This window comes from Falco rusticolus, chromosome 5 (genome assembly GCF_015220075.1).
Source record: "Falco rusticolus isolate bFalRus1 chromosome 5, bFalRus1.pri, whole genome shotgun sequence".
In the NCBI taxonomy this organism is placed as follows: Eukaryota; Metazoa; Chordata; class Aves; order Falconiformes; family Falconidae; genus Falco; species Falco rusticolus.
Window position 1 is genome coordinate 14,533,046 of NC_051191.1, and position 15,700 is coordinate 14,548,745.

The 15,700-nt window shown below is 61.3% G+C and overlaps 2 protein-coding genes across 5 annotated transcripts; both read right to left on the reverse strand.

Moving 5' to 3' along the window:
- Window positions 1–199: 199 nt before the first annotated feature.
- On the reverse strand, window positions 200–5,090 carry UBE2M (ubiquitin conjugating enzyme E2 M). Its single transcript, XM_037388573.1, has 6 exons — window positions 4,860–5,090; window positions 3,525–3,619; window positions 3,070–3,108; window positions 1,998–2,101; window positions 1,714–1,777; window positions 200–393 (listed from the first exon to the last, which is right to left on the reverse strand). Exons 1-6 carry the CDS (start codon window positions 4,966–4,968, stop codon window positions 253–255), a joined length of 552 nt encoding a protein of 183 aa, XP_037244470.1. The 5' UTR covers window positions 4,969–5,090; the 3' UTR covers window positions 200–252.
- A 1,095-nt stretch (window positions 5,091–6,185) lies between these two features.
- On the reverse strand, window positions 6,186–15,622 carry TRIM28 (tripartite motif containing 28). Of its 4 annotated transcripts, none has more exons than XM_037388470.1 (18): window positions 15,342–15,622; window positions 13,750–13,862; window positions 13,543–13,675; window positions 13,209–13,344; window positions 12,085–12,201; window positions 11,852–11,966; window positions 11,625–11,771; window positions 10,722–10,836; window positions 10,550–10,650; window positions 10,178–10,442; window positions 10,054–10,093; window positions 9,493–9,555; window positions 8,886–9,093; window positions 8,559–8,812; window positions 7,103–7,211; window positions 6,951–7,025; window positions 6,728–6,862; window positions 6,186–6,509 (listed from the first exon to the last, which is right to left on the reverse strand). In XM_037388470.1, exons 1-18 carry the CDS (start codon window positions 15,535–15,537, stop codon window positions 6,378–6,380), a joined length of 2,454 nt encoding a protein of 817 aa, XP_037244367.1. In that variant the 5' UTR covers window positions 15,538–15,622; the 3' UTR covers window positions 6,186–6,377. The 4 variants fall into 4 exon arrangements, with proteins under 4 accessions (XP_037244367.1, XP_037244366.1, XP_037244370.1 ...); XM_037388469.1 differs by having other exon boundaries at window positions 10,054–10,096; XM_037388473.1 differs by lacking the exon at window positions 9,493–9,555.
- Window positions 15,623–15,700: the final 78 nt, after the last annotated feature.

The following is a 15,700-nucleotide window of genomic DNA, read 5'->3' on the forward strand; positions in this document are numbered from 1 at the left end:
CAGTTTAACCAGTAAAAAACCCGTTTAACCCATAAGATCCCCCAGTTTAACCAGTAACCCCCCCCAGATTGATCACCACCGCTCGTTACCGTCGCCCTTTAATCACCCAACAAGAGCAGCGCAGGCCAGGGAAGGGGGGGGGGGCAGAAAAAGGAGGGGGGGGCCCCCCCCCCCGCCCCCGGGGGGGCAATAAATAGGGGGGGGCGGGGAAGGGGGGGGGAAGGGGGGAGGGGGGGGAGGGGGGAGGGGGGGCTACTTGAGGCAGCGTTCGAAGTAGGTGGCACCGACGTAGCCCCCCCGCAGCGAGCGCTGGACGTTCTGCTCGAAGAGGCGCCGGTTGCTCTGCAGCACCTCTGCCGCCTCCTTGTTCAGGGGGTCCTCGGGGTTCGGCTCCTGGGGGGAGCACCCCAATTTTTAGGGGGGGCACCCCACCCCCATCATCCCTTAACACCCCCTCCCCCCCCCATTGCCCTGTAAACCCCCCCCTCCCCATCCCCCAGGTAATCCTTCAAGCACCACAGGGGTAATAGCCCCCCCCGAGATGGGGAATGGGGGGTTTGGTGTCCTCGGGGTTCAGCTTCTGGGGGGGAACCCCGATTTTTTATGGGGATACCCCCAGGGAATCCTTCAGGCACCCAGGGGTAATACCCATCCCCCCGAGACAGGGAATGGGGGGTTTGGGGGTCCTCAGGGTTCAGCTTCTGGGGGGAGCACCCGAATTTTTAGGGGGGCACCCCACCCCCATCATCCCTTAACCCCCCCCATCACCCTGTAACTCCCCCCCCCCCATTTTCCCCGCTAACCCTTCAGGCACCCTGGGGGTTTGTAGTGCCCCCCTCCGCCCCCTGAGATGGGGGATGGGGTGGTTTGGGGTCCATCCCCCCCCCCCCATATTTAGTGTGGCCGCCCCACCCAGTCTGAAATGCCCCCCACCCCCATTACTTAATGCCCCCGGGGACTCTAAATGCACCCCCCCCCCCCCCGATACCCACCAGGACTCCTTAACACCACCCCAGGACTCCCTATTGCCCCCCCCCCCCCCAATACCCCCCCAGGACTCCTTATTTCCCCCCTCAATTCCCCCCGTCCCTTAATGCCCCCCCCCCCCGACTCTCTATTGCCCCCCAACTCTTTAATACACCCCACACCCCCAGGACTCCCTATCTCCCCAGTACAAATTACCCCCCAATAACTGCCCCGATACCCCCCCAGCCCCCCAAATCCCCTTTGATACGCCCCCACCCCCTCTAACACCCCACTGTCCCCTTAATGCCCCTCCCACCCACCCCCGGCACGGAACTGCCCCGTTATATCCCCCCCGGGGTATTCCCAAGGGGGTGGGACCCCTCTGGGTGTCACCAGGGGCCCCTCTGGGGTGACCCAGCATCATTGGGTGCCCCCAACAAGGTGTCCTAAGGCCACCAGGTGCCACCTCGGGGGTCCCAAGGCCACCAGGCACCCCCAAGAGATGTCCCAAGACCACTTGGTGCCACCTCAAGGTGTCCCAAAGCCCTCTGGGTGCCACCTCAGTGTAGCGCAAGGCCACCAAAGGCCCCTAGGACATGTCCCAGGGCCACAAGGTGCCACCTCAAGGTGTCCCAAAGCCCCCTGGGTGCCACCTCAGTGTAGCCCAAGGTCACCAAGGGCCCCTAGGATGTGTCCCAAGGCCACCACGGGTGTCCGCCCAGCCCCAGGCGCCCCAGCGGTAGTCACCAGGAAGAGGTACTGCAGGCCGTAGATGATGGAGTTTATCGTCAGGACGGGCTTCCAGTCCTCTCTGGGGAGAGAACTGGGCGTCAGGAGGGACTCTGGGGCCACCACAGAGGTAGCCATGGCCACCTCAAGGTGGTTGTGGCGACCCAGACTCAAGGTGCATAGGGCAACCGTTTGCCACCTTGTCCCACCCTGCTAGGTGTCCAGGAGCAGACAAGGAGAAAGATCCAGCAGTGGCCACTCCAGATATGGCAGTAGCCACCCTGGATGGGACAGTAGCCCACCTGAGGATGTTGAGGCAGACGTTGCCCTCCAGGTCGATGTTGGGGTGATAAACCATCGTCTCACACTTCACCTTCGGTGGGTCGTGAGGGTAGCCCTGACCGACCTGGGTGGGGGAAAGCAGGCGCAGTGTCATGGCTCGGCACCCCCATGGCTACTAGCCACGTCTTGGTGGCCACCAGCCACTACTCCAACCCAGCATGAACACCCGATTCCCAGTCACGTCTTGGGGGTTACTGGTCTCATGGTGCCACTGGCCAGCCCCTGGACCCTACCCCCAACCTGCAGTGGGGACACGAGGCTGCTTGTTGTGTCTCGGTGGCCACTGGTCATGTCTTGGTGGCCACCAGTTTTTTGTCCCTCCCACAAACCACGCAGCAGATATAGCCAAGGGTCACATCATAGTAGTCACCAACCCCCAGGTCCCATCTTCAACCCAGAGATGGCCACGTGGCCTGCTCACTTGGTGGTCATCAAGTCTGTCTACCTCACCTTCAACATACAGAGCACATATATGGCCACTAGTCATGTCTTGGCAGCCACCAAATCCCTCTACCTCAGCTCCCATATATAAAACAGGCATGTGGCCACTAGTCACGTCTTGGTGGCCACCAAATCCCTCTACCTCAGCTCCAGCATATAGAGCAAACATGTGGCCACTAGTAACATCTTGGTGGCCACCAAGTCCCTCTACCTCAGCTCCCATACATAAAGCAGACACACGGCCACTAGTCGTGCCTCGGTGGCCACCAGTCCCAACCCACACACTGGATGCTTGGCTACTGATTGCATCCTGGTGGCCACCAACTCCTGGTCTCGGTCCCAACAACATAGGTTGTACCTTGGCCGTCTTTTGGTGGCCACAGGTCAGGTTTCACTAGCCACCTACCTCCTGCTTCCACCCACAGTGCAAACTCCTGACTGTGGGTCCCACCTCGGTGGCCACAGGTCCCACCCTGGTGGCCACCACCCCCCAGCTGCCAGCCCCAGCCCCATGTGGCCACCAGTCCCAGCTTGGTGACCCTGAGATGGCTGTTGGTAGCCACAGGGTTGCCCCCACGGTGCAGAACTGACCTTAAAACTGAAGACGAATTTCCCTCCCTTGTAGAAGCCCTGTAGGAAAGACAAGTGTCACCAGGGGGTGCAGACATGGAGGGTAGTGACACCAAGGGACAAGCTGGGGAGGACAGGGAAAGGATGGGGAAATGGGCAAGATCCATAGGGAAAGGGGAGGGCACAGGGGGGCCCCAAGGGACACGAGGGTTGTCCAAGGGGACACAGGTGACAAAGGGGAACAAAAGGTCCCAGCGGGGCCACGATGGCAGCGCAGGGACAGTTGGGGACCCCAAAGTGACACAAGGGGACAAGGGGATGAAACAGGGAGCAGGTGGGGGCTGGGAAGAGCCAGGAAGACACGCAGGGACAGGAGGGGACAAATGGAAGGGGGATTCCAGGGTGGGATGCTGGAGCTCAGGGGGGTGGGGGGAAGAAGGGGACAAGGAGGGACAGGGGGGACAGGGGGACCCCACCTCGTCAGGGCAGATGAGGAGGCGGAAGTGCAGCAGGTCGTCCTGGTCAGAGAAGTCGATCTCACACGTCTTGGGCAGGTTGAGCTCGTTGATGTCTGGGGGGGGGGTGTGTGTGGACACACGGGACGACACAGACATGGGTGACACATGGGGACATAGATGGGGCGGGGGGGGGGCACATGGAGATGTGGCTGAGGCCACCATGAGCCTCATGACCCAGGCTGGGCTGTCCCAGGCCCAGTGTGGTTATACTGGGATCAGCTCTCCCTCCCCAGTGTGTTCCACCAACTGGCAGCAATGTTGTTCCCACCCCCATTATTCCCAGTGCAACCCTAGTGGGACCAGTCCCCCCTTCCTCAGTAGACACCACTAACTGGGAGCAGTGCTATTACACCCCCCCACCCCCCAAGTATTCCCAGTGTGACCCTACTGGAACCAGTCCTCCCTTCCCAGTACACTCCACCAACTGGGAGCAGCACCTTTTCCCTCCCAGTACAGCCTTACTGGGACCAGTCCCCCCTCCCCAGTATGCTCCACTAACGGGAAGCACTGCCATTTTCTCCCATTATTCCCAGTGCGACCCTACTGGAACCAGTGTCCCCCGTCCCCAGTACACTCCACCAACTGGGAGCAGTGCCATTCCCCACCGCCCACATTCCCAGTGAGGCCCTACTGGGATCAGTATCTCCCAGGCCCAGTGTGACCCTACGGGGACCAGTCCCCCCTCCCCAGTACGCTCCACTAACTGGAAGCGCTGCCATTTTCTCCCATTATTCCCAGTGTGACCCTACTGGAAACAGTGTTCCCCCTCCCCAGTACACTCTGCCAACTGGGAGCAGCACCATTCCACCACCACCCCAGTACAGCCTTACTAGGACCAGTCCCCGCTCCCCGGTATGCTCCGCCAACAGGGAGCACTGCCATGTTCTCCCATTATTCCTCATGTGACCCTACTGGGACCAGTCCCCCCTCCCCAGTACACTCCACCAACGGGGAGCAGTGCCATTCCCCCCACCCCGCCCCCAAATTCCCAGTGAGGCCTTACTGGGATCAGTATCTCCCAGGCCCAGCGTGACCCTACTGGGACCAGTCCTCCCTCTCCAGTACCCTCCACTAACTGGGAGCAGCACTATTCCCCCGCCCCCCTCCAGTACAGCCTTACTGGGCCCAGCCCCCCGCTGCCCCACAACTCCTCCCTGCCCCCCCCGCCCGCCGCCCGCCCCGGGCAGGCCCCACCAGGCCGCACTAGGCCCAGCCCCCCCCCCGCCAGCCCCGGGGCGCCCCCCCCCCCGCGATCAGGCCGGGTGGGGGGGGGGTCCCCGGGCCCCCGGTCACCTTTCTGGATACGGAGCTGGGCGGCCGAGGCCTTTTTGCTGGTGCCCTTGGTGCCGCCCGCCGATTCCTCCTCCTTCTTCTGTTGCTTCAGGGAGAAGAGCTTGATCATCCTGCCGGGCCGAACCGGGCGGGGGCCGGGCGGCGGGGGCCGGGCCGGGCCCGGCGGCGGAGGGAGCCGGGCTGGGCCCCCCCCGGAGGGCTGGAGGGGGCGGGGGGCGGCACAGGCGGCGGCGGCGGCAGCCGGAGCTGGGGGGGAATCAGCGGCGGTTCCGAGGCGATGGGGGGGGGGGGGGGGGAAAGGGGGGGAATCGGCGACGGCCGGCGCCGCTCGGCAACTTCCGGAAATGCTTCGGGGCTGTCCGGAAGGAGAGAGGGGGGGTTCGGCGCCCTTCGGGGCTTTCCGGAGAGGGCTCGGGCTGGCGCTGAACGCGCTTCGGCTTCTTCCGGAAGAAGAACGATTCGTTCCGGGGGTCTTCCCCCGTCTCTTCGACTCTTTCCGGAAAAGCTTTCGGCTCTTTCCGGAGCCGCTTCGGGTTCTTCCGGAAAAGGGGCGGGCTGGATGCGTTGGGCTTCTCCTCGGGTCTCTCCGGAAAGTTCCGAGTACTGGCTAGCCTCTCCCCGAGCAGCGTCGGCTCTTTCCGGAGCTGCTTCGGGTTCTTCCGGAAAGGGGGCGGGCTCGATGAGTTGGGCTGCTCCTCGGGTCTCTCCGGAAAGTTCCGAGTACTGCCGAGCCTCTCCCCGAGCAGCGTCGGCTCTTTCCGGAAGTACCGCGGATTCGGCTCTTTCCGGAGAGGGGGTGTCAGGTTTCTCCGAAGGGCTACCCCCTTCGGTGAGCTATCGGCTCCTTTCGGAAAAAGCTTCGGCTTTTTCCGGCAGCGCACTCTCCTCCCCGCTCCCTTCGTGTCTCACCGGAAAGCGTCTATTCCCGGAAGTCTCCACACACAGCCGGCGCTTCCCCCCGCCAATCCCGCGCAGGGGGAGGAGCCTGAGGCATTGCACTCCCCCCCCCGCAGTGGGCGCCGCCATCTTTATTGGGGGCGTTGCTCCCGCCTCAGACTGGCGTAGGGCTGGGGGTAGGAGGGACCCTACGGGGACCAGTCCCCCCCTCCCACAACCTCCAGTGGGGCCGTACTTGGACCAGTCCCCTCTCAGTGCTGCCAGGCCCCAAGATGGCCAGCACCAACCCCGTAGCTCCCAGTCCAACAGCAGTTTGGGCTTCAGCCCCCCTCCACCCTCACAGAGGGGGCAACGATGGACGTGGGGGGTCCCCAGGGGGCAAAATGGGGGGCGAGACTCAGCCCCGAGACAAGGAAGGAAGGTCCAGGAGCCCGAGAGGATGGCTTTATTTCTCTGACAGAGTGGGATGTGGGGGGCGAGGGGAGACAGGGCCACCACCACGTCCCTCTTCAGGGTTCTTGAAGTCATGGGGGCAGGATCCAGCCCCACTATCCCCGCCCCCCCCCCCCCCCCCAATACACATCAGGGACCGCAGGGGGCAGCCGAGGAGGCTGGGGAACCTCAAGCCTCAGCCCTGGGGGAATCCGAGTCGAGGAAGAGGAGGGAGGAGAACTTGCGGTCGCCGAAAACAGCATTGAGCTGAGCTTCGAAGAACTGCTGCAGGCCCAGGATGGACTGAACATCTGCCTTGTCCTGGGGGGGGGGGGGGGCGGGGGGCGAAAGAGGGGTGAGGAGGGGAAAGGGGGGGGAAAGAGGGGTGAAGGGTGGACGCCCAGGAAAAGAGGAGGGGGACGACGAAGACGATGCCCACGAAAAAAGGGGGGGGGGGGCGCACAGGCAGGGACAAAGGAGGGGGGCAGGAAAAAGGGGGCCCCCCCCATCCCCCAAAAGCCCGCTGGGGAATCCCGCACCTCAGTGAGGCGGTTGAACTGCCGGATCATCCTCCAGATGTCGCGGGCAAACTCCTCAGGGCTGCGGTAGTGCGGGGTGAGCTTCTCCTGCAGCCTGGCGCGGATGAGGGTCAGGTCGATGGCATCCTGGCCATCCTGGGGAGGGGGCGACAGCAGGGTGAGGGATCCTGGCCGGATGGATCTCCCCACCTCAGATCCCCCCACCCCACACCACCGGACTCACCGGGGAGCTGGAAAGGCGGTGAAGAGGTCGGCAGGGTTCGTGGCAGAGCAGCTCCAGCAGCACATACTCACATTTCTGCGGGGATTAGAAGGGATCCCTCAATCCCTTCAGGTACCACCAGATCCCCTGATCACCCCCACACATCTACATACCTGCTGGTCCAGGGGGCAGAGTCTGTGGGATGGCCCTTCCTCCACGCCATCGGTGAGGTGATCACTGGAGGGTGGCAGGTCCTGGCACAGCAGACACCTCCACTCGGGGCTGTGGGATCAAGTAAAGGGATCAGGTTGAGGGATTGGGTGTCCCCCTCTCAGCTCATGCCCTGTGGCATAGGCAGAACCCCCAGGATTGAGGCGTGGAGCTCTGCAGGTGGCCGGGATCAAGGGGATGGGCAGCCATGGGGGTCAGGGACAGTGGATCCCACAAGGTTTTGGATCAGCAGGGGGATTCCCAGACTGATCAGAGCCAGGCAGCCAAGGATCAGAGGTGGGGTCCACAACAAAGGGGGAAATACCAGGTCCCCAGGGATCAAACAGGTCCCAGCTGATTGAGATCAATGCATGGCCCTCCCCATGGATCAGGGCAATAGATCCCCAAAGGATCTAGGTTGCTGTGTAGATCTCCAAGTGGACCCAGGACCCACAAGGGATTCAGGAGGGTCAAGGATGGAGGAGTGGAGCCCCACAGGGCTCGAACACCACAGGATCCCCCAGGATTTGGGATCAACAGGTAGATCCCAATGCAGATGAGGGCCAGGAGATCCCAGAGGATCTGGGCTTGAGAGATGGATCCCTCCATGGATGGCAGAAAGCAGACCCCCCAGGGCTCTGTGGTCAACAGCTGGACCTCCACAAGGATCCAGACTGGATCTCCAGGGATCATGATGTGGCTCCTGTGTGGATCTGAGAGAGCTAGCCTGGTCCATGGGGACAGAAGATCCCAAAATAAAGAAAGAAAAAAAAATTCAAACAGCAAATCCTGGGGATCCAGTAGCAACCAAGCACCAGAAAACCTGGGTGGCAGCAGCCCCCTCAGAGGAGGGACCAGCAGATCCCCAAAATCATCAGCAAATCCTAAGGGAGAGCCAAGTGGCTCCCAAAGTGGCTCTAGAGCAGGGGCCAAGGACCTCTGGGTTGGGGAAAAACTGGATCAAGGGGGGGGCAGAGAGATTCTAGAGGCCAGTGATCACTCAAGGAATCTAATGGCCCAGAGGTTTCCCCACCAAGGAATCGGGAGGGGTAGCAGCAATTTCAGCCCCATCCTGGGACAAGGCAGCAGTAGATCCTATGGGAGAGGACTTGATCCTGTGAGAGATCAGCAGACCCCAAGGACCTGGTGGCTCTGGGTGATCCCTTAAGAACCGGGGAGCAGCAGATCCCTGAGATCCTCCCCATGCCCACAATGCCAAGGGGCAGTAACCCCCAGCAAGGGGGATCCCAGGGGACCTTGGGGAATCAAGCAGAGCCAGAGAAACCCCAAGGGGATGGGGGGAGCAGCAACCCTCAGGGATGAGAGATCAGCAGATCCCAGGGACACAGGGAGACCCAGGGAGGTAACAAGAGGCAGCAGATCCCAGGCTGCCTAGTGGATCTTGGGGATCAGGTATACCTGGGGACCTCCTGGAGGGCAGGGAGGTGACAACTGAGGTGGTAGCAGCACTCGCAGTGGTCACACATCACCACGGCACCGGCCTGGCAGCAGACGCGACAACAGGAGGCCCCGGGGACAGGGGACGCTCCGGGTGGGGGGGATCCCGATCCTGCCATGGATCCCGGGTATTCCGGCACCTTAAGGTGCTTGGGAAGCAGCCCCACCGGCTTGGTGTCCTGGGTGTCCCCGATGGCTGCCTCCTGCTCCTCCTCCTGCGCGGGACAGAGGGTTGAGGCAGACGGCCACGGGGAGCGGGTGGGGGGGAGGAGACAGTGGGACACCCACCTTGATGGCGAGTGGGGTGGGGGGCTGCGGCTGCGCCCCCCGCTCAATGATGATGAGGCTGAAGTCTTCGGCTGAGGTGCCGGGGAAGACACGGAAGATGGGGGGCTGCGTCACCCCCGACAGATCCAGATCCAGATCCAGTCGCTCCAGGTTGACCCGCGGCACCTTGCGAAGGATGGTGCTCACCACGCCCCCGGGGGGGCAGCTCCTGAGGGGGCACAGGGGGGGTGTGTGTGTGTGTCAGCATTTGGGGGGATCCCCCTCAACCCTCCCGGGGAAGATTTCCTTGGAAGCTGGAAGCTCCTGGTCCCTTCAGGATGGGGGTGACAACGGGGAGGGACCCCAGCCCCAGGGGGACAAGGGGGAGGGGGCAACCCAGGGACTGAGTGACAAGGGTCAGGGGAGTGTTGGGGACAGGGTGACAAGGGACCGGGGCAGGGCCAGTCACTTGTGGGTACCAGGGGTTAAGGGCAAGGGCTGTCCTGGTTGTCCCCAGGACACACGGGACAGGGTCACCCCAGGCTGGTGGTGGGGGCAGGGGGACCATATTCTGCCCCCTCAACTCGCTGCCTTAACTCCACACCCAGCCCCACGCCCTTCTCATTACCGCTTAATGAGCAGCTTCTTAATGAGCTTCTCCTCCTCCCTGGGAGGATGAAGGTGTTTTCTCCTGTATAATGAGGTCATCAGGGTACTGCTGGGGGTCACATGCAGCCCCCCCGAACACCACCATTGGGTTCCCACCCCCCGCCCCCAGGAGACTTCTGGGCTGGAGCCCTGCTACCCAGGGACGATGACAGGGACATGGTGGCCCTGTCCCCTGTGCCCGGGAGTATGGAGCAACAGGGGATGCGAGAGCAACGTGGCCACCTCTGGGTATGAGGTGACAAGGGTGGGAGACACTCCTCGCCCCCCCAGTACGGAGTGGGAGGGTGTCCCTGCCACCCTGTGGGTGTGGGGTGACAAGGAAAGGACATGCCAGGTACGGGGGTGACAAGGGATGGTGCTATGCCACCCCTGGGGCCAGTCTGACAGGGGTCCCAGGCACGGGTTGACATGGGGCAGCTACGTGGGGGTGGGGGGTCCAAAGCCACCCCTCCCAGGGCACAGGGTAACGAGGGCCAGCAGTTCCCGAGGGACAAGGGACAGGGGTTTCCCCCACACTCACCTCTTCACTCTTGTGGCAGCAGCTTCGGGGGGGCTGTTGGCTGCTGAGAAAAACCCACATCAGGGGCCTGCCTCCCTCCTCCTCCTCCTCCCCCCTCCCCCTGTCACACCCCCCACACACTCACCCAGCTCAGCACCTGCAGCTGGATCCCTGGGGCTCTCGGCTGTTTGTGGGTCAAGGTGAGGGGGGGACAGGTCGGGGCAGCCGGGTCCTTCAGCTCCTGGGGGAAACTGAGGCAGGATGTGCATCTCCTGCCCCTCCCCCTCACTCTGTGGGGTGCCGAGGGTCCCCTGCCCCTCCTCAGCCTCCATTTGGGGTCCCATGGAGGACTGCAGGAAGGGCCCAGGAGCATATTGCCCTTTGCTGACCACTGTGGCTTGCAGGGGGCCCTGGAGAAGAGAAATTGAGGCGGGGGGAGGGCGTTACTTGGGGGGCACCCATAGGTGCAGGAACCCCCCACCTCCAATAACATCCCCCTCTACCACCCAAGAGGTACCTGCGAGGCTCCTGCAGCGGGGCTGGGGTCAGAGGGGTTGCTGGTGGGCAGTTGGGGGCTGAGGGATGGTGGGGGGAGGCTCCGCTCTGAGATAATGGTGCCTGTTGGGGGAGCAAGGGGTGTCAGGGGGGGCTTTCATGTCCCCAGGAGTGTACCCTCCCTGGGGGCTCACCAAAGCTCTCAGCGCTCTTGGTCCAGGCGTTGAGGTCCCACTGGAATTTCATGTCACCCTGTGGCTCCACGGGGTCCACAATCATCTTGAGGGCATGGTGGAGCTGGAAGCAGATCTGGGGGGTGCGGGGTCGGGGGCAGCACTTGTCACAACACAGGGACCTCAGGGGGGATGCATGTGACAGCACCCCAGGGGTGGCTGTCACAGCGTGGGGAGCCCCAGGAGACACATAGCAGCATCCCACAGACACTTGTCATATCACGGGGACCCTGAGGGGACATCTGGCAGCACCCCGAGGGGACAGGTCACATCACAGGGTCCCCAAGGGGACATGTGGCAGCACCCTGAGGGCACCCATTGCATCATGGTGACCCTGAGGGGACACGTGCCAGCACCCTGGGGCAGCCATCAGGCTACAGGGACCCTGAGGGGGCATGTGGCAGCACCCTGAGGACACCCATCATGTCACAGGGACCGTGTGGGGACACCTGCTGTGGATAAGCCCCTGGCTAGGGGGGCTCCCATTGCAGCACGGGGACCCCCAGATGTCCTAGGGACCTCACTGCAGCATCCTGGGGACGCAGACAGGGAGGCAGCAGGGGACATGGGGCACCCCGAGGAGGCTGAAGGGGAGATGGAGACAAACCACCCCTCAGGAGACCATTTTCTGACCCCCACTTCACCCCACACACCCCCAAAACAGGGAACCTAAAGGAAACCAGACCCCAGGCTGAGCCACAGGGGGCTTCACTCTCCGGCACCAGCTTCCCCACCAGTCCAAGAGCAGCGTCACAGCCCTGGGGGCACCAACAGACCCCAACAACCCACGCCGGGGGGGATCCCTGCCCAAGGTGGGGGTTTTAGGGCGGTCTGTGAGGGGCTTTCGGCCCCCCAGTAGCTCACCAGCTTCTTGGAGAGCAGCAGAGCAGTGCTGTTTTTGCTCTCCAAGGCCCAGGAGGCGAAGCGCAGGATGTGCTCCTGGTGCCGCTGCAACTTGGTCATGGCCCAGTGCTGCCGCTCCAGCTTCTCCTGCTGTCCCTCCGTCACCTTCTGTGAGGCAGGGGACACAATGGCACCGAGACAAAAGGGAGGATGACAGGAGAAGGGCTTGGCCACCACCTCTGGCTCACCTGGGCGTCGCTCACCAGCACCTTGCCGCGTTTGTTGAGCTCCTTCATGATCTGGAGGATGGCCATCTTCACATCCACCTGCACCCGCTTCTGCACGTCCGTCACCTGGCGGATGCTGCCGGGAGAGAAAGGAAGGGGTAAGAGGGGTAAATACCCCCATCAGGGGCTGATAACCCCCCGAGGGGGGGCAGTTAACTCCCCCCAGGGTCTGGGGGTGCAGATGGGGCACATACAAGCTGCGCACTTCCTTGGTGGAGCGCTGCAGGCTGGCGTGTTTGTCACCCAGGCGCTTCACCAGCATCGCCAGCATCTTGCGCTGGTTCCTCACTGCGTCCTCCAGAAACTGATACCTGTGGGGTGAGGAAAAGGGGGGTCACAACAGGGCTGGGGGGCTGCGAGCCCCAAAACACCCCGATGGGTGCAGCCCCCCATGCCAGTGACCCCAAAATAGCCCTTCAGAGACACACCCCCCAACTCCTGGAGCCACTGGGAATGGAACTGACTTGAATGAGTTAACCTGCTCGATATTTAACTTTCTCATTAACTTATCATTAATAACCAAATTAATGTGGGTTAAGGAGCTGGCCAAGCTAACCAACCCATCAGCCATAAAACTGTTAAATAATTAACTGAGCTACATCTTATGCATCAAAACACTTTGAATATAACTCATCAACCAGATAAGTAATCTAACTAGACACCTGCTCAGATAATCAGATAATAAATCAAATTATTTATCAATTCACCCATGAAATTAAACCAGTCTGAAAGCAAAAACACGCTATTAAAAAAAGCAATTAAAAATCACTTCAAAAATCAGGCTGGTTAACTCAAATAATTGAGGACCTAATTAAATTGATTTTTCTCGACTAACGAATTATCTCCAATTCCTTAAAACCTAAAAGCCATTTAAGCCCCTCAAACCAACCAATCTGCTAATTAACAAAATAACTAATGAGATAACATACCTATTTGGTTAAAACCCAAAATTAATGAAAATTAACACCCTCCTTGGTCAATCTTTTCAGCCATTGGCCAACTAATAAGCATAGTTTTTAAAATCAGTAACTAGCTGATGAGAAAATTAGCGGGCAGATTAACTTCAGTTCTTTTTCAGTAATTAGTTAATCAGTTCGATTAGTTATCTGCCTTCTTAGATACTCATTAAAGCACATTTAAGGTGCCACGGGGCCTCGATAAGGCGCACAGGCAAATTCTTCAGTTGATAAATAAATTTTAGTTACGTGACTGGCACCAAATCACTGTTTTTAAGAGCTAACAAGCAGGATAACCAACTCAAGTGGTAATTAGCCATGAAAAATGAATTTTTATTAAATGACTGCCAAAGCCCACTCACTGGTGGTCCTTGTGCGCATTGAGCTGGCAGTCACGGCAGGTGAGCGTGTCACACGTGCTGCAGAAGAGCACCAGTGGCTCCTGCTTGTGCACGGAGCAGTACACGGCATGCTCCCCCTCCTTCATCTTGCCGCCGCCTGCGGGAAACGAGGTGTGACATCAGCGTGATGTCACTGTGACATCACTGGCACCCAGTGGGACTCGCTGGTGGAGTAGATGTTCCAGTAGAATAGGGATGGCTGCTGGGGTGGCACCTCCAAACGTGCCGGCCACAAGGTCATGGCCTCAGAAAGGAGGGTGACAGCGTGGTGACAAGGAGGGTGACAAGGACAGACCTGCGGCCCGGACCGTATGGTCCTTGGTGTACTTGACCCGCTGGTGGGCCTCCACACAGGTCTCGCAGAGCGGCTCTGAGCACTCCACGCAGTAGCTTGTGGCCAGCGCGTTGTCCTCGCAGCTGGTGCAGCACTAGGGTGGGACAAGAGACATGGTGTGGGGACACTGGGAGCTCGCTTCACCCTAATTAAGCATTAATGCATTACCTGGCTCAACCCCTGGCTGTTGGCAGCTGTCTCTGACCCAATGTCCCTCAAAAAGTAGTTCTCCACGATGTCCTTCAGGTGACACTCATGTTTGCAGATGGGGCAGTTGACCACTGCAGGGAGGGGAGCAGTGGGGGGTGTCAGGGGGGGCCCAGGGTCACCCCAAACACCAGTCACCACTCTTTGTCACTACAGTGTCCCCTCATGGACCCTCACAGTGCCTTGTGCCAGCCAAAAACACGGTGGCTCGGCAGCGGGGTGAGCCCCTAACATGCTGCAGCAGAGCATGAAGAAAACAAGATGATCCGGGGTCCTGACACGAAGCCCTTGGAGCCCCCCAAAACTGGAGCCCCCCCCCCAGCTCCGAGGCTGTCCCTGGTGTCATTGCCAAGGTCACAGCGCCTCAGAGGCTCCCTGCTCCGAAGTGGGTCCAGACTGACCCAGATCACTCGGGTTTTTTTTTCCAGCCAAACCACTGCATCAAGATGTTTCTCTCAATATCCACCGCGAAGGGCCACTGTTTCTTGCTTGGTTCCGTTCTCCACCTTCACAGCAGCTGATTCACCCTTCCTCCTCCTCCGGGGGAGGCGGCGCAGTGACAGTTGAGGTGACACCTTCCACAGGCGGTGGCGAGAGGATTTGGTGCTTCTGACCTCTCCCGAAGCCTCCCCACCGAGGCGGAGGGGTGTGGAGATGGCCACGAGGAGCCACAGCAGAGGCAGAGTTGGGGGGGGCAGATGATGTCCCCCACCCCACGGGAGGAAGGAACTCCCCTCATCTGGGTGGGTCACAGCAGCCACGGGGCAGTTGGGGGTGGCCCAGTATGACAAACTGGGGAGGGAGGCCAGCAAGCACAGGGGGCTTGGGGAGACCCCCAATGGCCACTGCATATCCAGCCAAAGCCCCCCCCTCACGATGACACACACACCCCCCCCTGGAAAAGCCAAGGGTGTTGCCAGCACCCAAGGTGCTTCACCAATGGGTGCGTTTGCACCCCTCCGATACCCCCCCCCCCCCCAAGCACCCACACAGGCACCCAAGCCCACCCTGACCCCTTTTCACACCCTCGCAGGGCTGTCTGTGCCACCCCGCCTGCCCGTAACGCCCCCACCCCCAACTTTGCACAGGTCCTGGTCTCATTAGCACAACTGGGTACCACCCTCCCACCCCCCTACAGCCTTACACGACCCGCCCCCCCGCAACCATGGCTGTGCATGGCCCCTGCTTCAGGTGGGTCTCACAGGGTCCTACCCCCCCAGACAGGGCTCCTAACACCCACCCACTGACCCATTCCCCCCCGCTCCCCTCAGGCAGGGCTCCTAACCCACTCCCCCTCCACACACGTAGGGCTCCTATGCGCCCCCACCTCCACACACAGGGGCTCCTAGCGGCCCCACTCCCACCCAGAGAAGGCTCCGAGACCCCCACCGCCCCCCCCCCCCCCCACCCCAGGGAAGGCTCCTAGCCCTCCCCCCATTCCCTCCATAGGGCTCCTAGCGCCCGCGACCCACAGGGTTCCTACCTCCACCACCCCGGGCTCCCCACCCCCCGGTTAACACACCTCTCCCGCCCCCCGCCGCCCCTCGCCTCACCTGGCCCATCCGAGGCGGCGGCAGGGCCTGGAGCGGCCCGCAGACACTCCCGGCAGACCGAGTGGAGGCACGGCAGAAGCCGCGGTTCCCTCTCGGCTCTCAGCAGCTCCCGACAGACACCACAACATTCCAGCAAATCCACAGAATCAGGTCGTTTCCCGGCGGGATCATCCCCCACCACCTCCGAGCCCGACATGGCGGCCACTACCCTCTGTCACTGAGGGGCTCACAGGTCCCAGCTGCGCGCGCAAGAGCCTGCCCCGCCCTCCCACAGCAGCCAATCAGCATCCGCTGTGTGCTCAGAGGGCGAGAACCAATCGAGATGGACATAGTACGAAGCCAATGGGAGGTGCAGGAGC